The sequence below is a fragment of the Bipolaris sorokiniana genome (assembly GCF_000338995.1).
Source record: "Bipolaris sorokiniana ND90Pr unplaced genomic scaffold COCSAscaffold_7, whole genome shotgun sequence".
In the NCBI taxonomy this organism is placed as follows: Eukaryota; Fungi; Ascomycota; class Dothideomycetes; order Pleosporales; family Pleosporaceae; genus Bipolaris; species Bipolaris sorokiniana.
Window position 1 is genome coordinate 1,683,514 of NW_006911901.1, and position 23,274 is coordinate 1,706,787.

A 23,274-nucleotide genomic window follows, 5' to 3' on the forward strand; every position below is an offset into this window, starting at 1 on the left:
CAAATATAGCATCGCATCCTAAGCTCACGCTGATGAGTCCTGTAGAGCTAGTCTCGGCAACGTCGCGATGCACGCTCAGCGTATCGCCTGGAGAATACAAATTTACAATTGCAGCTTCAGCTTTCGTACCGAGAAACAGTGATTCCAGCATCCCTTTAGTATCCTTAGGAAATGGTGGCGGAGGCGTTGGAGGATACTGTTTTGCAGTCCAGTCGTACTGGCCGCCCAGCGTTGTCCATCGCAGCTTCTTGGTGAGCAGTTGGGCGATGGAGAGGGGTTTGTGGACTGTGGGGTCGAGGGGTGTGGCGATGGTAGTGGGGGAGGAATGGGGGATGGAGAAGAAGGAGGTATGGGACGGGGGGTAGGAGATGGTGTAGTGAGTGTGGATGTTTGTGAGATGAACCGGGGATGAGAGGTCCCGGTGGAGCAGACGGGATAAGAGGATGGATTGAATTTCTGCGGGGAAGAGACTGGGGATGATGTGGAGACCTACCTTTTTGTCAGGGCTGGAGGCGGGATGTGGAAGTTGGGTTCTTTTTTCAGATGGCGAGTGAAAGTAGACAAAGAGTGAGATGCAGGTGTTCCCTACCTGGCATGTCGTCGTGCTCGTAGACTGGGACTGAGTCGGGAATAGTTATGACATCCAAGGCTACGTCCTGGCCAGCAAAAGCCTGGAAAATAGCGGTCAGATCTTTGGTGGCGTACTCTTTGACAACATGGACTTTAGTGCTGGTGGTCGATGCAGAGGCGTCATGGCTCGCCAGATCAATAATGTCTGGGTCATTGTTCAACGCATTCAACTTCATCTTTTGGTACTTCTTGTAGACATTGCGTATGCCGTCTGGCGGCCGCTCATGGGGATCGAGATCATGCATCCTTGCCCGGGAATCCAGTGAAGACTGCAAACGCAGGCAACCAACAGGCAATGGCACATGTAAGGGATTGTGGGGGACAGGGGGGGGGGAGAGCAGTGAGCCATTGACTAATCTCGCGTTTGCGGCTGATGGCGGCGCGTTGCCCGATGCGGTGAGGTGTTTACCCTCTCTGAAATTCCCATGCACAAACACCAACGCCAAACCCTCTCTCCCGCTTCGTGACCCTCGCAGCGGCTCCGCCCTCGCTCCCTCACGACTACTAACCACAGGTACACATCACGTGAGATTATCCAAACAAGAATCTCGTTTGCCACTACACTGCCCATCTTGGACGCGGCTAAACAAACACGCCTGACCGCTTGTCGTCTGAAACATCCGCAATCGGCAGTCCGCCACCATGGAGAACTACCAAAAGTTGGAAAAGGTCGGAGAGGGTATGGAGGCATCTGTTCTGTAGATATGCCTGCATAATTTTACTAACACTTGCCAGGAACCTACGGTGTTGTGTACAAGGCCCGCGACCTGACCACAAAGGACCAGCGCATTGTCGCCCTGAAGAAGATCCGTCTCGAAGCCGAAGATGAGGGCGTGCCCTCGACTGCCATCCGCGAAATTTCCTTACTTAAGGAGATGAACGACCCCAATATTGTCCGCCTGCTGAATATTGTTCACGCCGATGGTCACAAGCTCTACCTTGTCTTCGAGTTCCTTGACCTCGATCTGAAGAAATACATGGAGGCGCTGCCAGTCAGCATGGGTGGACGAGGCAAAGCTCTGCCAGAGGGCTCTGGTCTTGCCGGCCAGACTCTGAACATGGACGACAAGACCGTAAAGAAGTTTATGATGCAGCTTTGCCAGGGCGTCCGATACTGCCATGCTCACCGAGTGCTCCACCGTGATCTCAAGCCCCAGAATCTGTTGATTGACAAGGAATGCAATCTCAAGTTGGCGGATTTTGGTCTGGCTCGCGCTTTCGGTGTGCCACTACGAACATACACCCACGAGGTACGGCGGCTGGCATATATAATGAAGACTCCTTTTCTGACACGACATAGGTTGTTACGCTATGGTACCGCTCCCCGGAGATTTTGCTCGGTGGTCGCCAGTACTCGACTGGTGTAGATATGTGGTCTGTTGGATGCATCTTCGCCGAGATGTGCACACGCAAGCCTCTTTTCCCCGGCGACTCTGAGATTGATGAGATCTTCAAGATCTTCCGGTATGTGCACATCCCTTGGGTAAGACATGTGATTGCTAACAAAGACTAGCATTCTCGGTACACCCAGCGAGCAGGATTGGCCTGGTGTGACGTCCTTCCCCGACTTCAAGCCCTCGTTCCCTAAGTGGGCCAAGACGGACATTGCAAACATTGTCACCAACCTTGACGAGGTGGGCCTTGACCTGCTCGATGCACTCCTTGTATATGACCCCGCTGGCCGCATCTCGGCCAAACAAACCGTCATCCACCCTTACTTTGGTGGGATGAACGGCGACACGCGCCACGAGTACAGCAACGGCTACCACTAGCGGTCCCTGGAGGATGCTACGACTATGACGCAATTTTGGTGGCTTGCACAATTGTTGCAGAGCACACGAGACGTTAGTGTCTACATGAGATTCCCGCTATGTTCTGGATACAAGGATTAGGGCTGTACCTCATCGGACAGCAAGCGGCGTTTAGGACGGGATATGTTACGAGAGCACATGCATCAAATGTTACACTAGCACTTTACTCTACATGATTGGATCGCCTACACCATGTGAATATGGACAAATAAGAATGCACTGAGACCCTGCCCTTTGGTGTTGCAAGTACGCTATGACGTAGCGTGTCTGCCCCACTTCAGCCCTATGGCACGCGTTGGGTGCAGGCATGCATCCACGTACCAGGCCCGTCCCTAGACAGTTGCGACGACGTTGTCCCTTAGGTCATGGCTTCGTCAGCACCCAAGTTACTTCCCCCGGGAACTGGCCCTCGGCTTATTGTATACCACCAGACGTTTCACGATTCACAGGGCAACTACCACTCGTTACTGCCGTTGGTGACCAACAACACGGGCATTACTCATGTCATTGTCGCAGCCATCCATCTCAACGAGGGCGCGGGCAATATTACACTGAACGACCATCAGCCAGACGATACACGGTACGATCAGCTATGGGGTGAGGTGAACTGGTTGCAAGGGAGCGGGGTCAAGGTGCTCGGCATGCTGGGCGGAGCAGCAAAAGGCAGCTATGAGAGGTTGAGCGGCGATGACGAGAGCGTATAGACTCCCTTCTGTGTCTCTCACAAAGCCGAGTTCACTAAGTACTAACATCTTTTAGTTCGAAGCCTACTACACCCCCCTCCACGCCATCATCTCACGCTACAAGCTATCGGGCCTAGACCTCGACGTCGAAGAAGAAATCCCCCTCTCCACAATCACACGCCTCATCTCGCGGCTCCGATCCGACTTCGGCCCCTCGTTTCTCATCACCCTCGCTCCCGTCGCCACAGCTCTCATTCCTGACCCCAAGATCCCAGCGCATCTCCGCCCGCCCCGCCCCATGCTCGCTTCGGGGCCCAGTCCGAACCCCTTACACCCCACGCTACCGCACCTCAGCGGCTTCAGCTACCCAGAGCTCGAATGCAGTGTCTTTGGACGGGAGGTGGCGTGGTACAACACGCAATTCTACTGCGGATGGGGCGACGCAGCGAGCACGCTGTGGTACGACGCCATCGTCGCCGCAGGCTGGAAGCCCGAACGCGTAGTCATGGGCGTAGTAACGAACCCTGGGAACGGCGCGGGCCACGTTTCGCTCGCGACTCTAAGACAAAACTGTGCTGTGCTCCGGAATAAGTACCGCAATGTGGGAAAAGGGTTTGGCGGCGTCATGGGCTGGGAGTATTTCAACGCTGGGGATTGCGATGCTGATATCGTGCATGTAGCTGAGCTCGACGACGGGAAGGTGAGTGAGACGGTGCAGGTGGGCTGGGTGGCTGCGCTGGGCAAGGTATTGAGGACTGAGGAGCCAGAGGAGCAGCAAATGCATACGAATCGGCCGTTGCAGAATGTTACGGCGGATCAGATAAGGAGTATGGTTACGCGGCTGCCGCAGGCGAGTGCTCCCTGGCCTGATGAAGAGGTGCAGAAGTTGGTGGCGCTGGGGTTTCAGCGGCATGAAGCTGTTGCTGCGTTGAATGCTACGGATGGAAATGTGGAGTTGGCCGCCGGGTTTTTGTTTGAGCATTATCCGCAGTAGATGGTTGGGGGGGTATGGGTGGAGTAGATGGAGTAATGAAGTTATGATTTGCATGTTGTGACATTGAACATAGTTATCGTATATATGTGTTCAAAGTCTTTTGTAAAATCTTTGTACAATGTGACACGAAAACATCCAGTTACTCATACAAAGTCACAAGGCACATATCACTTGCATGGAAAATTCGAGATATCAATAATTCTATGGATTGATTTGGAGAAAAAAGAAATAATGGGTATCCTCGGACTATATACACATACTCGCTGGCAATGAAAACAACCACAGAAATACTTAAAAAAAAAAGCCATGCACACCTCCCATGACCATTTGTCGTTTTAAACCGCGTCCTCTTTGCTAGCTGAGACCTAGAGAGAAAGGAGAGAAAGGAAGATATCTCTAAACAAGGGTAAACACTAATGCGGTGAATCGTAAATCTAAAATCTAAAAAAAAGTCGTATAAACGTGTAGTGCTGGAAAAAAAATGAACAAGGTAAGGATAAGGGAATACGAAGACATATATAGTCCCCCATCACCCCACATGTCTGAGCGCTTTCCTAAACCCAGCTAGCTCATCGATTGCCTCACGAAGAGACGGCGTAGACGACGAAGACGACGACGACCGATTGCGCATTCTCGGCTGTGGGACTTCCAGAAAAGTGCTGCCTGAGCGGACCGAGCAGCTGCGGCCTCGACGAGCCAGTACGGGTGGGGGGGCCGTCAGCCCCACAGAAGGTGTTTGCGGGGTATGTGGTGGTGGGAGCGAGCCGTCGGACGAGGTCGAGGAAAATGATAGTGTCGGCGTAAGTGCGGCGGTGTGCATACTGCTCATACAGAACCGAATCATTAAGCAATGGTACTTTCGTATAAACATGAGGAGATATTTGAAAAAAAGGCAGGAAATAATGTGCTTTTGAGAGTGGGGATGATTGGAAGAGACCGGGCGAGCCTCCAGAAGAATGGAACTGTGCCCGTGGTGCTGAAGAAAAAGACGTCTTCGGTGGCTGCTACGCACTGCGTAAAGAGCAAGGCGCAGGCTCCTCAAAGACCGTCGTATGCCGATAATAGAACGGGGGAGAGAGGAAGAGAGTAAGATGGGTGTTTTACCTTCCATCATCACTGGTCCTGGGGCTCTGTCTCCTACTGTTCATTTGTGTATTTCGGTATGTCTCCTCGTTCAGGGTATCCAGGCTACGAGCCGGACTAGGGGTCGTAGCTCTGCTGCTCCGGCTCCTGTTTGGAGAGCTTGGCCTCGATGTCGCAATCTCGTATGAGGGGAGATGCATGTCCATGCCGCCAGGTGTCCGCGAACCTGCGGGGGTACGTACAGCCGTGTTGTAGCTGGGTGTCCTGGCTAGCGCATCCATGTCGTAATTCGATGCAGGGAGATCAAAATACGCAGGCTCACTGTTGTGAGCAGGGGTACTGTCACCTGACGAATTTTGCCTTGACGGGTGGAAGCGTGTTGGGTGGTCGCTGTGGTTCATGCTGAGGTTTGCAAGACGATGCTGCAAAGCTGCTGCCGACGCACCACCACCTGGTTGGTGCATGGCAGCGTCCAACGACGTGAGATCTTCAGTTGAGCCACGCCTGCTTTGAGCGAAAAATGGCGTGTTAGCACCACTGTTCATCATGCTGCGGTAACCGCCGGGTGTCATGAAACCGGAAGGATCAATGTCGTTGTAGAGCTCATCCAGCTGATGCAGTCCGTACGTAGGTGGGGCGTTCTGGTTGACCTCATCCTGCATCGCCTGCTGAGACAATATGTTCTGATCAACCACGACGCTTTGATCTTCGTTTGGAGGTAGATTTGGCGAGATGAAGAGGTGGACGTGGTTCTTGACGAGCAGCTGACTGGTATGACCTTCTGGGTTCTTGAGATTTACGTATAAGCGCAGCTTGTGGCTCAAACGAATGTTCTCTGTGTCGACTGATTGCCGGCAGTTTTTCAGGGACTTTGGTAGATCGAGCGTCATGGAAAAGCGATGCGACTCGTCGAAAAGGGCATCGGCATCCTCGGTTCCATCGGGAACTGTACGCGCAGAGTTTTCAGGCATGTTGCCTTCAGTCAGCGCAACTTGCATTTCCTGCTGGTGACTGATGCGCCGACCAGCGTACTCTGCAAAGAGTTGGCGCGATTCAATCAACTCCATCTTAATCGTTGAAATCTCGACACCTTTTCGAAGGGGAATCAGAACAAAGTCTGCAGTTATTTGCGTTCCGACAATGTAGTTCTTCTGGGGGACGGTGATCTTGTAGGCGAGCTTGTTTGCCCAAATATCCTCGTTGATCTGCTCCATGGGCATGGACTCGAGCATGTCGCGGCCAAGCGTCCGGATTACGCGAATGTGCGTCGAAGCACTGAGCTGCTTGCTCATGTAACCCCTGTCTACGGTTGCCTTCAAGTTGTACACGATCCAGTTTGAGGGCAGCCCCTCGACACTCTGGTCGAGGTTCTGAGGCATCTTGAATTTAAAGTCCCACTCATGATATCCAGCATTGATCTTGTGTGCTTTGGTCTTGTGGCCGGTATCAATGGGGAACAGGTGGAGCTCTTCGACGAGGAAGTTTGTTTTTTGCGTTATGGGCTGCGGAGTGACGGTATTGGTCAAGTGCCATCTGCAGGCGCGAAAACGTTAGCATGCAACTAGATGGCGAGGCTGTGCCAGAAGGGGTGCTACCGTACGAAACTTTGCGAGTGCCTGTAAGTGTTATGCGCAAGCTACGCACTGACATGGACTCTGGGTTGTTCAGGATCAACTTGCCCTTGAGCTCCGTCTCATGCGACTCGGATGACTCGCCGTAGAAGACGACAAAAGGCGAATCCGGCCTGTGGAACAATTAGATACTCGCATTGCGAGAATTGCAGTGGTGTAAGCGTACTTGATCTCGAGGACAGGTGTGGCATTTCTGCCAAATACCCCAACGCTTGGGCGAGGCATGATGTAACAAAGGGTTGGCTAAAGATGACGCCGAGGTCAAGACAAGCATCAGACAGCCGGGTGCGACGTGGGGAATCGGCAGCTAAGATATATCCGCCGGTTGCAGTCGCAAGCTGACGCGAGAGTCAAAATACGGGCTCGGAGAGAGCGGATGCCAATGGCGAGTGAGACGGAGATGACGGATGGTGGTTGCGAATGGGAGCCCAGCAATTGTGGTGTGAGGGTGCTGGCGGCGGGGCTGAGAGGGACGGGCGTGGGATCGACTCAGACAGGTGAGGGTCGAGGGTGGTGTATCAGTGGTCCATCCAAGGAGGGGGGTTGTGGGAAGAGGAAGCAGCGAGGGAGGGCAGGGAATGTGACGTGTATATGTATGTATAGTCTATAAGTAGAGTAGACGGGAAGGAGAAGGAGGCGTGCAGCTGGCGGTAGTGGTGGTGGCGGCGCTGCCGCGTGCTGCTTCGGCTTCAGATATACTACTCTACAAAGAACAGCGGCGTGGGATGGCCAGGGCTGCTACGACTACACTACACTACTCGCAGGTGCACCCTGATGAGCTCATGGGCTCTTGCACTTGGGTGGGGACTGCGGCCGCTCGCATCGATGCTCTGATTAGCGCGTTTTCTGTGCTCCAAGGGGCCGTCTGGGAATATTTTTCAAGCCGCGATTAGGGTGTAGCAGGCGCAGGGGGTGGCATCGAAGAAAGTGTTCCGATAGCGTGTCGCCAACGGCGCGATAGCAGCACTGCCCTCTGCCCTGACTGACCGGCACATACGAACAGCACACGATTACGCGCGTCGGTGGTCAGGCCTGTTGGCGGGCGTGGGCCTCGGTGGCCTGTGTACATATCATTGCATGTGTGAGTACGTCTGTACATGTGAATGTGTGGATGTGGTCCAGTATGTGGAAAAGGTACGTACGCACTGGACGCATCTGCATACACATGGAAGTAGATATCCACTCTTTGGGACCGTGGTACCAGCCCATCCATGCCGCATCCACCATCAGCCAAGCATTGCGCCACAGCTTGCATGCCTTTGCCGCTACCGCAATCGGACAAGTCGCAGCGAAAAATCCAAACCCCCATGGCCACCTGGGCGATGCACCTCGCCGGTATCAGTTAGAGAGGGACAGAGGAGGCGTCTCTCGTGCTAGTGGGCTGACGCCCAACCTCCTTCCATCCCACACACTCTGCTCTCTCTTTACGGTATCTGCATGGCATCGGAGGCTGAGTGCGTCTTATTTGCGCCAAGCACGTGACGACATGGACATGACCTCCCATATTGCGTCACTGCCTCTGTTGTTTCTCTCTCTCTCTCTCCTTCGTCGATACCTGCTTGTTATCAAAGCATGCCAATTTATTCTCCTAGTTTACTCCAAATGCAGCAATGCCATATCCCAACACGAGCCCGCCCACTGTGCTCTGCTCTACTCTGCTCTGCTCTATTCACAGCCAGTCCGTCGCTGGACGCGAGGGTATTTCTCGGCCCGGGCGAGCACGGCCATGAAAATCTGCGGCTAGACGTGCATTGCCGCAACGGTGGATATCGCAGAGCCTCATCCACGGACCCGCAGCCAGGTAGAGACGCGACTACACATGCACCCTAACACTAATTCCCGCATCGCCTGTCGCTATCCACTACCAAGCCTGCCGCGCATCTCGCAATCACGTCTCAGGAGAGTTTCCCGGCCGGATAGCAATTGTCATGATTTACGCACCTGCCTGCATCGGGGTGGAGATAACAAAACTTGATTTTGATCCCGCGTCAGGATACACATGTCGTGTGCACCCTGCTCCTGCTCCTGCTCCTGCTCCTGCCTGCTACACCACACGTTCTAGAACAAGAAAATACCTCCTTCCCTCCCGTAGGGCTGAACACGCACACACTCCTGTCTCGCATGTGAGCCACACATCGGGTTATATCGGAGCCACGGCCAAACGTCCGACCACCACAGCACAGCACAGCACAGCACACAGCAGCTGCCTTCCATCCAAAGACAAGGATAAAGCTTGTCTTACTCTCTTATCAAACCTTACTCCAGTCTATTACTCCGACTCCTGCTGATTCCAACCACCCCTGCCCTACGAACCAGCTGCGCTCGCAATCGCCGACATGCTGCTGTCGTCATTGCCAGTCCCTTCCTTTGGCCGGTCCCATGTTCTGATGTGGCCTATGGTCAACAAAGTCAGCATTTGATCCACTTTGTCTTATCTACCCTTTGACCCTTCACACACTCAACAAATCCTAAGCGAGTCTCTGCGAAGCGCTAGGAGCCTCCGAACACACGGGTGTTCCTGCGCACGACAATATGCCGCGCACTAGCACGACCCTTATCGCAGATCTCACCGATGGGTGGCGTGCAACGTGCGTGTCATGAGTGGACATGAGGTGACACGAGGTGACACGACAAATTCTCTTTGTTCATAGCAACTCACCATTCTTGCATGATGTGAGGATGCAGTCCTCCTCAAACCCTAACCAGCACAGTGGATGCTCGTGGACCGTTTTAGCCTGTCCCTCACGGCGATTAGAATTTGCCCAATGTTGAGGTTTCAAGTCGACTCACCAGCACCGGAGGTAGCATGGCCGTGCGCGCCCGCGGCTCTACTGGATGCACAACTTCCTCTTCCTCCGACAGGCTGCCCGATGTCAAGTTAGAGTTTGACCGCAGCCGGTTGATGGAACTACCCGTCTGCGAGCGCTGCATCTTCAGGTTGGACGACGTGATGCTGCCGCGCTGTCGCACCGAAGCCTAAATCACCGTCAGCATCTCCATGTCAGCATCAAAATCCCTCGTTTGACTCACTGCTCGCGGCCTGTGCAGCATGCCCACACTAAAGTCCCACAGCAATAAGCGACAGTCTTCTCCCACACTTCCAATCCGATAATTGCGCTCGTCACAACGCCATGGGTCGAATTGCACAGCAGTCACCCACGAGTTGTGTCCTTGGCAACGTGCCACCAGCATGCTATCCTCCAACGACCATATCGACACCAGGTCGTCTTGACCTCCCGTCACCACATATCGCCCGTCTGGCGACCAGCATACACACATCATACCGCCGTAGTAACTCATGTAGTGGTGCAACAGCTTTTCTCGGAGAAAGTCCATGATTCGGAATGACCCGTCCTCGGACACTACTGCCAGGTGTCTGCGATCGGGGGAAAACTCAAACGCGTTGACCTTTGACCGCGACACTTGCCAGTAGGAGACGGGGTTCGTCTTCTGGTTCTTGGAGTTGACAGACTTTTTGATGGTCAAGAGCGCCTTCAGCTTCTTCTCCCCCTCGCTCAAGCTGTCGTCCGAAGGCGGTGACGACGCGACTTCTTCTGGCACAAACACGGCATCTTCTTTCTCCTTGTCGTAGACGATTAGACTGCCGTCCATGTGTGCGGCCAGAAACAGGTTTTCGCTGTTTGGCAGCCACCGTATGTCTGACACAGCCGTTGCATTGATGACACCGTTCTTATTGATGCGCGCATATTTTTGCGACATGGGCTCATACCATATAATGTCGCCTGTGGAGAAGCCCATGATGATGTCCAGGTGGTTTGGCCCTTTTGTGATCTGGTTGATGTCGTGACATAGCGCGTGCGCCTTGGTGAAGAGTATCTTTGTCAAGTGCTCCTCTTTTGTGGGTGACGTCAGGTCTAACCATTGGAACGCGCGGTTGATGTTTGCAAAGGCGTACAGGCCATTGGGATTGTGTTCTTGTAGCCGCTTTGTCAGCGCCTCGTGTGGAATGACTCTAGACACAAACGACGAGTTGCTCTTGACGATGTTGCTCTTAGGCTTTCGTCTCTTGGACGGGTCCTTGGAGTCTTTGCCGTTGACTGCAGCTAGGGCCTGATTTCCCTCGCCAAACACGGGTGTCTTTAGACCATCCCAGGGTGCTGCTGCGAATCCGTTTGCGCCATGCGAGTCCACATCACTGGCTTGGCTGTTCGACTCGTGTGGCGATTCCTGGATGCTCTGTGGGACCTGGGATCGCGTCGAGGTGCGCGTGCCGAATCGATACAGCTGGGATTGCGAGGGCTGGCGGGGCGCGAGAGCAACGAGGGAAAGCTTGGTACCGGCCGTAGGTGGAGAGACGGTCGTCGCAAGGGGATTGGGATTATGGACGGGAGCTTCCGAGGGATGGGGCGGGGGAGTGGCTAGGTGGAGGTCGTCGCGAAGCACATAGGTTCCTACCATAGCATCAGTGTAAGCGTCAGGCGTCATGCATCGGCGGGGGGGGGGGGCGTCAAGTAGGCCAAATACCTTCTCCAACCACGAGCTGGTAGTCGGGGCCCGTGGGATGGGTGATGGTGTTGTTTGTCTCGATAAGCTGACCCGGTTGTGCGCCTGGATAGCCTCCGACAGGGTAGCGCGGTGGAGGGGGTAGCACGCTGTAAAACATCAGTCAAGGGCGCGCGGTACATGCGGAACATGATAAGGATGCGATTGGCGGCTGGCAGGCAGTCAGCACAAAGGCTATGGCACTCACAACATCGTTGCAACTCAGGGCAGCGACAGTGCAATCTGTCTCGGGCGTTCGGCTCTGAGTTCGGCAGCAGAGCAGTCCCCTGGCTCGTTTTCAACAAGGAACAGGACGTAAGGCCGAGAGAGAGGGCGAGCGAGTGAGGTGCATCGACGGGAGCGGGAGCACGCGCACGCAGAGGAGCAACGGTAGTAGCAGTAGCAGCGGCGGCGACGACAGGACGAGAGCGCGGACCATGCAACCGGTGGGATCTGGGGAAGTGGAAAGCGGAGACACTCGCCTCTCGGCTCCGTGCCGTGTTGCGCTGGAACCATGCCATGGCTCTCGAGGAGCGCACCATCCATGATCCTCTCTGGGTGTTGGTGGAGATGCAAATGGCATGGCGGGCGTGTGCAGGGGCACGCTACAACGGCCGACCAGCCCGCCACTCATCCATGTTGCACCTCTCCCAGCGACCACTCTTGCGGGGCGCGCTGGCGGGGGTGCGCACCTGCGATCGTCTCCCACGTGTGCCAAGCCCGTTTGACAGCAGACACGCAGGCCCTCCACTGTGTACGCCCACCACCATTATTGCTTTGGCCATGGTCCTCCACCATTCTCGACACTCCCCTGAGAGCCCTTGAGCGGCAGTGCGCCCGGACCCCTCTCCCTCCGCTCCTTGCTCCGCCCCTACCCTCTGCGTCATCTACAAATTTGCTGTCTGCTTGAAATGCAATAGGTATGCAGCCGGGGAATGGCTAACGGTATGTGGAGTGTGCCCTCCCGAGCCTCTACTTTATTAAGCTGACACAACCCCCCCCCCCCTAGTACGAATATGTCTGTGCGGTGATGATGGCGTCGGCAAGAGCTCCATCATCACGTCTCTCGTCAAGGATGTCTTTGTCACAGCAAAGATCCAGCCGGTACTGCCACAGGTGACATTGCCGCCCACGCTCGGCACGCCCGACAATGTCACCACAACCATTGTCGACACCTCGGCCCTCCCCCACGAACGCCATGCTCTCCGCATGGAACTCCGCAAGTCCAATGTCATCCTCCTGGTATACTCGGACCACTACAGCTATGAGAGGGTCGCCCTCTTCTGGATGCCCTACTTCCGCTCGCTGGGTGTCAACGTGCCCGTAGTGCTGTGCGCCAACAAGTCGGACCTGGCCTCCAACGGCACAACATCACAGGTCGTCTCGGAGGAGATGCTGCCCGTCATGAACGAGTTCAAGGAGATTGATTCATGCATACGGGTCAGCGCCAAAGAGCACCACAACATCAACGAGGTCTTCTTCCTCTGCCAAAAGGCTGTCACACACCCAATAGCGCCTCTGTACGACTCCAAGGAGAACATGCTCAAGCCCGCGGCCGTGTCTGCGCTACAACGTGTTTTCCACTTGTGCGACACTGACAAGGATGGCTACTGGAACGACCAGGAGATCCACGACTTCCAGATCAAGTGTTTTGAGAAACCGTTGGGCGATGACGATCTGGCAAATATAAAAAAATCCATGGAACGATTTGCGCCCGGTGCAACGGGCGAGTACGGCATGGATGAGAAGGGATTCTTGCTGTTGAACAAAATCTTTGCCGAAAAGGGGCGCCACGAGACAATATGGATTATCCTGAGAAAGTTTCACTACACTGACAGTCTGAGTCTGCAAGATGATTTCCTCCACCCCAAGTTCGAGGTCCCCCAGTTTTCCTCGGCCGAACTGAGTCCCTCTGGATATCGCTTCTTTGTTGATCTGTTTCTCAAGTTCGACATGGACAATGATGGCGGGCTGAATGACCGCGAGCTTGCAAATCTGTTTGCGCCCACACCGGGCATGCCGACATCGTGGGTTGATTCTGCGTTCCCGTCGTGCACTGTGCGAAACGAGGCAGGTTACATTACATTGCAAGGATGGCTGGCCCAGTGGAGCATGACCACATTTGAGGAGCCCAAGACGACGTTGGCATACCTTGCATATCTTGGTTTTGAGAGCGGCGAGCGTGGGGGTACTACCAGCGCACTCAAAGTGACCAAAGCCAGGAAGCGGCGAAAGAAGCCCGGGCGAGTCGAGCGCAACGTGTTTCTGTGTTATGTGCTGGGGTCAAGTGGAAGCGGAAAGAGCTCACTCCTTTCTGCTTTTCTCCAACGGCCATTCAGCCAGACATACCATCCCACGATCAAGCCCCGGTCGGCTGTTAACAGCGTGGAACTCAAAGGTGGCAAGCAATGTTACCTCATCCTGGAAGAGCTGGGTGAGCTGGAACCGGCCATTTTGGAAAACCAGGCAAAGCTGGATGCGTGCGACTTGTTGTGTTACACGTATGATTCAAGCGACCCGACCAGCTTTGCGCACATAGTCGAGCTGCGAAAAAAATATCCTCATCTAGACCAGCTGCCAGCAGTGTATACGGCACTCAAAGCCGACCAAGACAAGACGATGCAGCGGTGCGAGCAACAGCCGGACGAGTACACGAGTGGGCTGAGAATGTCACCGCCGCTACATGTCAGCGCCAAGTGGAATAGTATCTCTGAGCTGTTTGTTCACGTAAGCCCCTTTTCTCGTTATGTAACACAAGGCTGAGAAGCTGACAATTCTTTTTGGCAGCTAGCTGAGAGCGCGACACACCCGTCGACTGCATTTCCCAAACAGGAGGAAGACGAGTACGACTATTTGAATCTTTCTTTAGCACTAGGGGCTGTTACATGCGCAGTTGCATCTGCCATTTTTGTCTGGAAGCGGCATAGTAATTCTTGACCATGGATGCGTGTAAGTAAGTAATATATGTGTAGTTATATATATACATGCTAGCATGTGCTGGGGCGTGCCGAGATGTACGTATGTACAGTGTACTCAGAAGCATGTACTTGCCGAGGCGCACTTGAATGTGGCTGGGAGTCTGGTTTGTTAGCCTGTTGATAGACCAGGAATCAAAGACTATTTTCCAAGTTGTCAGAGAAGGGATATGCCTAGACGACCAACGAAGCAGCAAGACAGGTGGTTGGCGCGTGGTGATGATGATGATGTTGTGTAGCGTGTGCATGGGCAGACTGGCGAGGGCGATCATATAGGTGTAGGCGTAGCGTACCGTATTGTACGCAGCTGGCATATCCAATGGGGGGAGTACACAGCACACAGGATTGGCTCCCACGAGCGACACGCCCAAGGAGGCGCCGCCATGCAGGGTGACGGGCAATGCTGGACATGCAACCCAGGACGGCGGCTGTTTGGGCAGAGCAAGTGGAGCAGGAAAACCAATGAGTGAAGAGTGTCCCCCTTGAGGCACGGCGAGTCATGGCCTGGCTTCATCGGGTCTTCTCCGCTGCGGTAGACGCTCCTAACGCAAAGCGGCGCTAGCCTGGGCCTGCCTGACAACTGTGTGCACCTGGGACCACGACCGCACCGCATTGTCTTGCCTGCTGGTCATGGTCGCTCTCGCTGTGCCTTACCAGACGCCCGACGCCTTTGCCCATCCCTCTGTCTGTCGCTCGTTAGCCGTGGAGGTCCTCGGCGCCCCGGCGCTGCCCTAATCAAACGAGGCCGCGGCATTTGACCCAGCCCGCCCTCACCCTCCCTCATCCTTGTCCTCCGCAACCCTCGCGATATGGTGAGTCTCTCCTCCCTCCCCTGCCCGCCCGACCAGCGCGCACATTGCCTCTCCTGCCAGGCCAGATATAGGCGTGGATGCAGCACTGCACGCGAGCAAGGGGTAATACCAGGAGCAGAAGCGGAGAATGAGGCATTGGTGCTGCTGCTTCTGCTGCTACTGCACTCCCGGCAAAAGTCCGCACAGCCCATCCAAACGCCCAAGCTGACCACATTTCGCTCTCCCACAGGCAACCGATCGAGCACAAGAGCTGGACCGCCTGTACCAAATGCGGAACCCGCCCCGCCGAGGCCACGCGCCCCAGATTTCTATCAGCGATGACAATCATCACGTCACCGAAGCCATCGGTGACCTCTACGGCGGAGACAGTGACACCGAGTCCAACAGACGCAGCCTGAGGCCTCTAAGCTTCGTGCCCAGCCCCAACGGCGATTCGATCCAGTCTTTTGGTGCTTTTGAGGCCTTTGACCCCTTCCCCAACGCCCCTCCGGCCAGGTCCCCGCTGCGGCCCCAATTGTCCTCCGATCACCCCGCCACCCCAGCCAGCCCATACAATGGTTCCGACGCGCCCCAAAACAAGGTTGCGGTGGGTAGGGACTCCTCCAACGGCGACCACATGTCTCCCCCACTGTCTCGCTCAAACTCAGGCACCGCCTCACACCAGTTTCCCCTCAATGATCTCGATTACGAGTCGAGCCCTGCCGGTCTTGCGCAGGAACTGAGTAACCTGCAGGCTATCCGGAGGATGTCCATGGGCGTCAACAGTGCTGATCCGGATCTGCCGTCATTTCAATCTGCCAACTCGCCTCCGTCGCCCCCCGCCGTATCGGAAGAAGACGAGTCGAAGCTGTTTTGGGTCCCCGCCCGATTGCACCCCGAACTCGCACCCATGGAGTTCAAAACGTTCATTGAAGACAAGATTGACAAGACTAGGCGCCGCTCGGGAGATTCGGACTCGCTAAATCCAGACGCTGCTCTCGGACGTCAGGGTTCGGGAGCTGGGCTGCGGCGGAAGAAGTCGATGCTCTCCAGACAAATCGACACTGGCTCAGGCTACAAGGATGGGGCTGAGAGGCTCGAGAGGAAACGTTCTGGCGCCACCAGACCCAACGGAGGGCTCGACAACCTCCAGGAGCTAGAGAATATCCAAGAAGATCCCGTGGCACTCATAAGGCGCATGAGTATTGACCACAAGACCTTTGGTGGTGAAGGTGATATGGGCGATGACGGAGATTTGCCTATTGTCCCGGGTAGCAAAATGGGTGGCTTGGGAACGCTGAAGCGATCCACACGCACCACCTATAGACGAGGTAGTATACGTAAGGGAGGCCCGGCCCTTTCGCGGCGACTGGTTAGCGGCCGGCAGGCAGAGACGGATACCGAAGACTCTCCCTCTACTTCGCCTATACAGTCTACAGAAAGCATACCCGAAGTCCCTCCCCTCCCTCTCTCCCGTACCCATTCTGAACCTGTTAACTCAGCGTTTGAAGGGTCGTCCAGCAACTTTTCAAGGCCTCCGCCGCCGAATCGCACGACTTCCAACATCGAAAGACCGGGCTCGGCAGAAGAAGCTCCTAGTTCAGCTTCTCCTGAGCAGAAATCATCTCCTCAGCCAAGACGCTTCCATTCGAGAATTGCTTCCAATGGCCGGACTACAGCACCTCTGCCAGGATATGTTCCTCCTCAGCAACAGGTGCCCCAAATCATCGAGACATCCCCTCAGCAAGACCAAAGACAGCTGCAACTACCCGAACGCTCCTCTTCACGTCAACTTCCGCCTCCGTCTCAACAACAACCAGCTGGTCCTCGTAGCTATCCACAGCCTCAGCAGCCGCCTTTGAACCAACAACGCCAGCCCCCTGCAGGCCGACAGAATCGCCATGCGCAGGCTGCACAGGCCTCTCCTATCAAGCCCTCCCAATCAATGGACGACCTAGTAGGCCATGGATCGCCAATGCCTGGCACCAGCAATCGGGTGGATTCCTTGTCAATCATTCCCAACGCTCCTGATGACAGGAAGTTGGAAAAGAAGTCAAAGGACAAGAAGGATAGCTCTGAAGGTCCCAGGAAAACAAGCTGGGGATGGTTTGGTGGTGACAAGGAAAAGGAAAAGGACAAGAATGAAAAGGACAAGGACAAAGACACTGCCAAAAAGACCAAGAACAAGCTTAGTAAGCCCCAAGAAAAAGGACATGATGACACCAGACTCGATCTGTTGCAGACATCAATCCAGGGCGGTGGTCGTGGACGCGAAAGCGTAGTACTGGATCGTGAAAGCGTTAAACTGGAAGAGGAGCGCAAAAAGGAGTGTGCCAAGAAAACTGCCGGCGACGGCAAGAAGGAGAAGGAACATGGTTTGTTGTCAAGCATCTTCGGAGGTGGAAAGAAGAAGGGCGAGAAGGAGTCGTCTCATAAGAAGAATGTCTCCCGCGGATTGTCACCAGACCCCCCGGTACGCATCTTGAAGCCCGACATCGACTACAACTGGACTAGGTTTTCGATTCTCGAGGAACGCGCCATCTACCGCATGGCTCATATCAAGCTCGCGAATCCCCGTCGTGAACTCTACTCGCAGGTTCTGCTAAGTAACTTTATGTACTCGTATCTTGCAAAGGTGCAGCAAATGCATCCGCAAATCTCCATTGGCAACTCGAAGCAGGCGAAGCAGGCTCAACAAGCCCAGCAGGCTCAGCAAGCGGCGCAGCAAAAGAAGGAGCAACAACTACAGCAACAACAGCAACAGCTGCAGATGCAGCAGCAGCAAGTCGCTCAGCAACCACAACAAGCGCCTCAGCAGCAACAGCAAGCACAGCCAGAGGAGTTTGCTCAATACCAGCGGTACCAGCAGGTAAGAACGTCTTCTGGATGTTTGCAGAGCTTAGCTAACGGAAATTCAGCAACAGCAGCAGCAGCAGCAACAACAGTACGAGCAGCAAGAAAAGACTCAGGAGTGGCCTAGCGTATACCAGCAACAAGAAAATGGCTTCTCACAACAACCCCAGCAAAATGGGAACCATCAGAAAAGCGCCTCTCAAGGTGCCTCACATAACCAAAACCCACGCGACTCGCATCATTCCAACTACAGCGCAAATGGCGGTGGCAGTGGTGGTGGTGGCAGTGGTGGATACAGTGTCGCCAATGCCCAGAACTACCTGGGCCAGCCAAATAACGGTAGCTACAGCCATCATGCCGAGTCTGGCCAGGGAGCAAAGACGGCTGATGATGACATGTGGTAGCCACTCACTCGGGAGTAGTAGGGATACAGGATGGACGATAATGGTCATTTAGTCTCCCCTGGAATTACATCTGGTTTTCTTTTTCTACATTTATTTCAGCTTCTGTGTAAAGTATTCTGGTGCGTCTTTGCTTTATTGTGTAATTCTTTCTATGGGTGAATGTAAGGGTGGATGGATGGGGATTGGGTAACACTTTGGCGTTGGAATATTGCAGCGAAATAATGTCGATTTGAAATAGATGGGCAAACAAAGAAAGAAATAGGGTAGGTAAGCTCAGGAAATCAGATGAAAGCACGCGTTTCTCGAGAGACACACAAGAAAGTGTAGCATCGATTTTGGTTGCAAAAGTTCAGAATAAAGCACTTGGGAACCCGTGATATGGGAGGGAGGCATGCTAATCTGTTTTTTTCTTCCTTTCTTCCTTTTGGAGAGAAATTCAAAACAGATTTTTCTGTTTAGGTTCCAGATTAAAGTAAAATCCAAAGTACCATTCTGACGTCATTTCCTCTCTCTTATCAACAATGTATCACGTAAACATGTTGTGCTTACCCAGCTGCCTAATCATCTATACCCCCCTCTTCTAGACACAACTGCTGCCTAACTCCTCAAAACCAAAAAAACGCATTGGAAAAAAAAAGAGAGGACAAAATGTCCAGCATCCACGGCCTCTCAACCAAACTAACCCCCATCTACCCCTCCTCCTCCTCAGCAACCCCAGAAGAATCCCCCGCAACACAATCCCTCATCTCATCCCTCAACCTCCAAAAACACATCGAAGGTGGATACTTTGCCGAACTAGATCGAAACCCTCTGCTCATCCCCAACCCGTTTCTGCAGTCCGACAACGGAGAAGAAGAGGTAAAAAGGACAGCGCAGAAACCACTATCAGGCGATGATGCGGTGAGAAATGCGAGTACAAGTATTTACTACATGCTTTCGAGGGGGGAGCCGCAAGGGAATTTTCATAGGAATAAGGGGAGAACTGTACGTTGGTTTCCCCTCCTTTTTTTCTTCATTTTTTTTCTTTTACATCGCCCTTCATTTTTTTTAACATCCACCCGTCCGCGCGCCCCCGCCCACTTTGCGAAAATCCACAGACGGAAATTAAAAAAAAACTCTAGTAGTGCACAATGGACTTTCTCGGCTGAGTGGTGATATTAGATTCATACGTTGATTTCTGGACGCGGCCGCTACGTCCTTATCCACGCCGATGAACCGGGGACGCCGAAGCGTGTGGAGAGTTTTGTCGTAGGAATGGATTTTGCGGCGGGAGAAAAGAGTGTGTGGGTTGTTGAGGGGGGGAAGTATAAGGCTAGTTTTTTGTTGGAGGGGGCGGAGGGGGAGAGGTTGTTGATTAGTGAGGTGAGTTCGTCCTTTTTTTTCAAACCTATACTTGGTGCTGTTGTTTTTTTGGGGGGAGAACAGAATGCTAATGCTGGAGATGCGTAGACTGTCATCCCGGGATTCGAGTACTCGGATCATGATTTCTTGACGTTGGAAGGGTTCAGGAAGATTGTTACTCCAGAGCAGGCGGAGGAGCTGGAGTGGTTGGTACGGGAATCGTGAGGAAAATATCTGGAAAACGATATCATATTGAATACAAAAGTACAATAGAAAAGGGGGTACTATGCAACATCGCTAAATCCTCTAAGCCTGAAAATCCTAAAATGCCCGCCAATTGTACATGTTGCAAAAACATCGACTTGAATCGCATCGTAACATAGAACACATATTTCCGCTCTTCAAACAAACCTAAGATATCCAGACAAAACCCGGATTCTACGCTTATCCATCTTACCCCTACGCCGGCTTAATCCCATTATACAAAGTATCCAACCTAAGCCCCTCCACATCCCCCGTCCACTCATGCGGTCTCGGCAGCGTAACCCGCCACCCCCTATCTTCCATCTCATCCAGTAGCATAGCCATCTTCCGCTCAGCGTCATCCTGGTCCGTAGCGCAAATGACAAAAGTGGTGAGGTAGAACATGACAAAGGGATACTTGGAGTTGAGAAAGTGCTGGATATAGTATTGCCAGGCGTTTGCGGAGGAAGGGCGGTCGAATGCTATAGAAGTGTGAGTGGATGTGGATTTTGAGCAGGAAGAAAGAGAGACTTACGCATGGCGTTCCAGCGATAGACATGGCCTTCCCATGTAGCGAAGTTGAGTCCCGTTTTACTTAGACTTTTGATGGCGGGCATGGGCCAGGCGCAGTAGTGTGTTTGGATGGAGCCTTTTGCCATGATAGCATTTGGGTGCTTTTTTCGGTATGCTTGCGCAAAGTCTGACAGGCATGTTCGTGGTGGGAGATGGAGTGTTGGTGCGCGCTCGCCTTCAGTTTTTGTGGCGTCTTCCAGGTATGGGAAGTACAGGTCTGGTGCGCCGTCTGTGCCTTGTACGATGACGGGTCTAGTTTGCGGTTCTTCGTACTCGGGAACGAGACTAACGATGCCGTAGCGCTCTAGGTCTTCTACGAAGCGCCGGATGAAGCGATTGTTATCGCGCGAGATGTTTTGTAGCGTTGTTTTCTTTTGCTTTGCAGCGATTATGTTCGCATCCGGGTCAAATGTTCGCCATCTATTTCCTTCATGCTGGATTTCACCAGGTGGCGGATAGCGCAACTCAGAAGAGCACTCTATCTGCATCTTTTCGAGATATATTTCCTGGACCGAGGGCGGGATCACCTCACGGATGACGCGCTTGGCCATCTGCCGAGGTGAAGGGTCCCCGACGAGCATGAACAGCGTGTCCTGCACGATGTCTATTAGTCGAAACGGTAATCCAACCTCCCGATCAATGATAATGAACTGCCAAGAGTCGACCACGATAGGGTCGTACATGGAATTCTTCCGCATGCGCAGCTCATTCTTGATCTCTTCAAGCGTAAGAGTTGTGGTGAAGTTGGCTGTGTCCAGCTCATCCAAGTTGGCGGCTGTGCGGTGTCGGCTGATGAACAGGTCCGGCTCAGTCGGGTGAACAGTTGCGTCGGCATGTGTGCCCTCGTATACAACAAGATATAAAGAGGCAGTCCGCTTGCGAAGTTCATCCAGGAATGCCTTAGTCATAGGATGACCTATCGCCATTTGCCCACACAGATAGTTGCGTGATTGACGTTGAACCCAGACGTTGTCTTCTTGCTTCAGCCCAGTGCTTGATGTGAAGTCTCCCTTGTTCATAGGTATGAAGTCCATATACACACCAGTGGCGCATTCACCCAGTATGCTATTTGAGTCATACCAATAGTCATTATACAACTTCAACATAAGGAGTTTGCATATGGTGGTGTAATCTTCGAAGTTGGAGCATATGCTAGCGATGGTCCATGGAGTGAGCAACGTAGGGAACCACTGGTAGCTTCAGATAGGTCAGCAAGATCCGCTTAAATTTGTACAGAACTCACAGAATGTCCCAACAAGGCTTGGTCATTCTCAGACCCTCAGTAGTGCTTGGTATTGTACCACCGAGCAGCCGGATTGTCTTGATGTCACCCCCAGCCAGTGTTTGCGCACAAATCGCCACACGAAGATACTGAACCGCATGTGGACGCCATGCCTTTTCGAAGAAATCACAGTACATCTCAAGCTGGCTAGCTTGACAGCCCATGAGAAACTCACTTATGCTCTTGGACCTTGTCGCATGCTCTAGGGTCCCAGCTTCGCTGTCGTTCAAGACCATGATGCGAAACCAAGCCCGGATTATCTCCGTACCAGCGTCGAGTACAATATCATCATCCGTCCCAGGTGAGTTGGGGTAGTTGTTTGAGTCGTCTAAATCAGGAACGATAGCGTACAACCGACGAATACTATCGGCGCAGAGATCTTGATAAAAGTGCTTCAGCACAAGAATAGTCCCGTCGTCAGGTAAGCCGTCTAGCGAGTTGATAGGTATCCGGGGATCTAGTGGCGAGCGTAGAATCATAATCTTCTCTCCCTGATTTTTGTTGTTTGGATGAGGTGAAGGGGTATGGATACCTGGGGTCTCTGGAGTCGGGCGGCGGTTGAGGTTCGCCACTGTCATGTGTTAGCGGAGATTCTTACACATATGAAGAATGCGACTGACTCAATAATGAGTCTGCTAGTTGCCTCACGTCATTTTCCATTTTGTTGATCCACTTGATGTAGTCCTGGATATCACCACCGCGGGGGTAGAATCGCTCCTGGATTTCTCGCCTGAGATCCACAGACTGGCGCAGCTTTAGAATCTTTTGTTTCCCAGTATCCAATCCTGTCACTACCATTCTCTCCGCATCTTTATGGATCTTGGTCCAACGTATGCTCAACTGCCTCCACTCGTCATGGTGTTGATAGCACCAAATGTCGCCCGCGCTCTCTTTGAGCGCGACCCAGCACGCTCGCCCATCCGACTCGACAGCCTCACAGACAGCTCCAGATAACTTGGGTGAGTCTGGTACGTCGCTGAGACGTAGCAGACGCCGTGTATTACCTCTGTAGATGATAGGTCGTTGTTCCTTTGAACTGCTGATACGTAGCTGAACGGTCATTGCTGAGGAGTGTAAGGGGACCACTTCGGCGACACTTCACAATGAAACCCGGGGTATCATACTGCACAAGGAAAGGAGGCAAGAAAAGGAAATGAAAGACGTGATGAGCCTAACAGTAAGGGGGCAAGACATATCATATCTTTTCCGTAAGCACGGCTAGGGCATGAGTTGTCCACAAGGTTGGGATCTGCGCTCCGTGGGGTCAGTACCATTGCACATGCCGTGCCTCGTTGAATGCGCCATGATAAAGATGAATGCTAACGCCAGGCCTATTCAGCCATATCGTTGCGCCTGGCGCACAGTAGCAAAGCAATTGGCTGTCGTCTTGAAACTACGACAGGCACGGACCACACTGCATCGTCGCTGCAACCTGCAGATGTGGGCACTCAGGCAGGGAGTGAATGGCTGGGGTGAG

At 53.4% G+C, this 23,274-nt stretch overlaps 9 protein-coding genes across 9 annotated transcripts; 5 read left to right on the forward strand and 4 right to left on the reverse strand.

Moving 5' to 3' along the window:
* Positions 1-297: 297 nt before the first annotated feature.
* On the reverse strand, positions 298-875 carry COCSADRAFT_118081 (uncharacterized protein; the record flags this gene model as incomplete). The annotated part of the gene is made up of 2 exons (XM_007702111.1): positions 298-489; positions 590-875. Coding segments are annotated over 2 exons (477 nt in total), but the record flags the coding sequence as incomplete, so codon positions are not given.
* A 180-nt stretch (positions 876-1,055) lies between these two features.
* Positions 1,056-4,293, forward strand: COCSADRAFT_199926 (glycoside hydrolase family 18 protein). The gene is made up of 6 exons (XM_007702112.1): positions 1,056-1,309; positions 1,366-1,880; positions 1,931-2,094; positions 2,144-2,333; positions 2,804-3,139; positions 3,201-4,293. Exons 1-6 carry the CDS (start codon positions 1,273-1,275, stop codon positions 4,116-4,118), a joined length of 2,160 nt encoding a protein of 719 aa, XP_007700302.1. The 5' UTR covers positions 1,056-1,272; the 3' UTR covers positions 4,119-4,293.
* Positions 4,294-5,213: 920 nt separating this feature from the next.
* On the reverse strand, positions 5,214-7,307 carry COCSADRAFT_326532 (uncharacterized protein). The gene is made up of 3 exons (XM_007702113.1): positions 6,999-7,307; positions 6,802-6,945; positions 5,214-6,734 (listed from the first exon to the last, which is right to left on the reverse strand). Exons 1-3 carry the CDS (start codon positions 7,055-7,057, stop codon positions 5,219-5,221), a joined length of 1,719 nt encoding a protein of 572 aa, XP_007700303.1. The 5' UTR covers positions 7,058-7,307; the 3' UTR covers positions 5,214-5,218.
* Positions 7,308-7,909: 602 nt separating this feature from the next.
* COCSADRAFT_26695 (uncharacterized protein) lies at positions 7,910-9,120 on the forward strand (the record flags this gene model as incomplete). The annotated part of the gene is made up of 4 exons (XM_007701543.1): positions 7,910-7,966; positions 8,037-8,286; positions 8,508-8,633; positions 8,702-9,120. 4 exons carry the CDS (start codon positions 7,910-7,912, stop codon positions 9,118-9,120), a joined length of 852 nt encoding a protein of 283 aa, XP_007699733.1.
* Positions 9,121-9,128: 8 nt separating this feature from the next.
* On the reverse strand, positions 9,129-11,698 carry COCSADRAFT_326569 (uncharacterized protein). Its single transcript, XM_007702114.1, has 6 exons — positions 11,544-11,698; positions 11,318-11,445; positions 9,863-11,244; positions 9,623-9,808; positions 9,492-9,567; positions 9,129-9,226 (listed from the first exon to the last, which is right to left on the reverse strand). Exons 1-6 carry the CDS (start codon positions 11,546-11,548, stop codon positions 9,138-9,140), a joined length of 1,866 nt encoding a protein of 621 aa, XP_007700304.1. The 5' UTR covers positions 11,549-11,698; the 3' UTR covers positions 9,129-9,137.
* Positions 11,699-12,096: 398 nt separating this feature from the next.
* COCSADRAFT_118096 (uncharacterized protein) lies at positions 12,097-14,469 on the forward strand. Its single transcript, XM_007702115.1, has 3 exons — positions 12,097-12,280; positions 12,345-14,062; positions 14,123-14,469. Exons 1-3 carry the CDS (start codon positions 12,271-12,273, stop codon positions 14,270-14,272), a joined length of 1,878 nt encoding a protein of 625 aa, XP_007700305.1. The 5' UTR covers positions 12,097-12,270; the 3' UTR covers positions 14,273-14,469.
* A 471-nt stretch (positions 14,470-14,940) lies between these two features.
* On the forward strand, positions 14,941-18,753 carry COCSADRAFT_143226 (uncharacterized protein). Its single transcript, XM_007702116.1, has 3 exons — positions 14,941-15,122; positions 15,352-17,970; positions 18,020-18,753. The coding sequence occupies exons 1-3, from the start codon at positions 15,120-15,122 to the stop codon at positions 18,356-18,358; spliced, it is 2,961 nt and encodes a 986-aa protein (XP_007700306.1). The 5' UTR covers positions 14,941-15,119; the 3' UTR covers positions 18,359-18,753.
* A 253-nt stretch (positions 18,754-19,006) lies between these two features.
* Positions 19,007-19,924, forward strand: COCSADRAFT_89921 (uncharacterized protein; the record flags this gene model as incomplete). Its single annotated transcript, XM_007702117.1, has 3 exons — positions 19,007-19,342; positions 19,520-19,720; positions 19,808-19,924. 3 exons carry the CDS (start codon positions 19,007-19,009, stop codon positions 19,922-19,924), a joined length of 654 nt encoding a protein of 217 aa, XP_007700307.1.
* A 234-nt stretch (positions 19,925-20,158) lies between these two features.
* COCSADRAFT_90251 (uncharacterized protein) lies at positions 20,159-22,859 on the reverse strand (the record flags this gene model as incomplete). Its single annotated transcript, XM_007702118.1, has 4 exons — positions 20,159-20,424; positions 20,478-21,712; positions 21,759-22,368; positions 22,418-22,859. The coding sequence occupies 4 exons, from the start codon at positions 22,857-22,859 to the stop codon at positions 20,159-20,161; spliced, it is 2,553 nt and encodes an 850-aa protein (XP_007700308.1).
* Between the last annotated feature and the right edge of the window lie 415 nt (positions 22,860-23,274).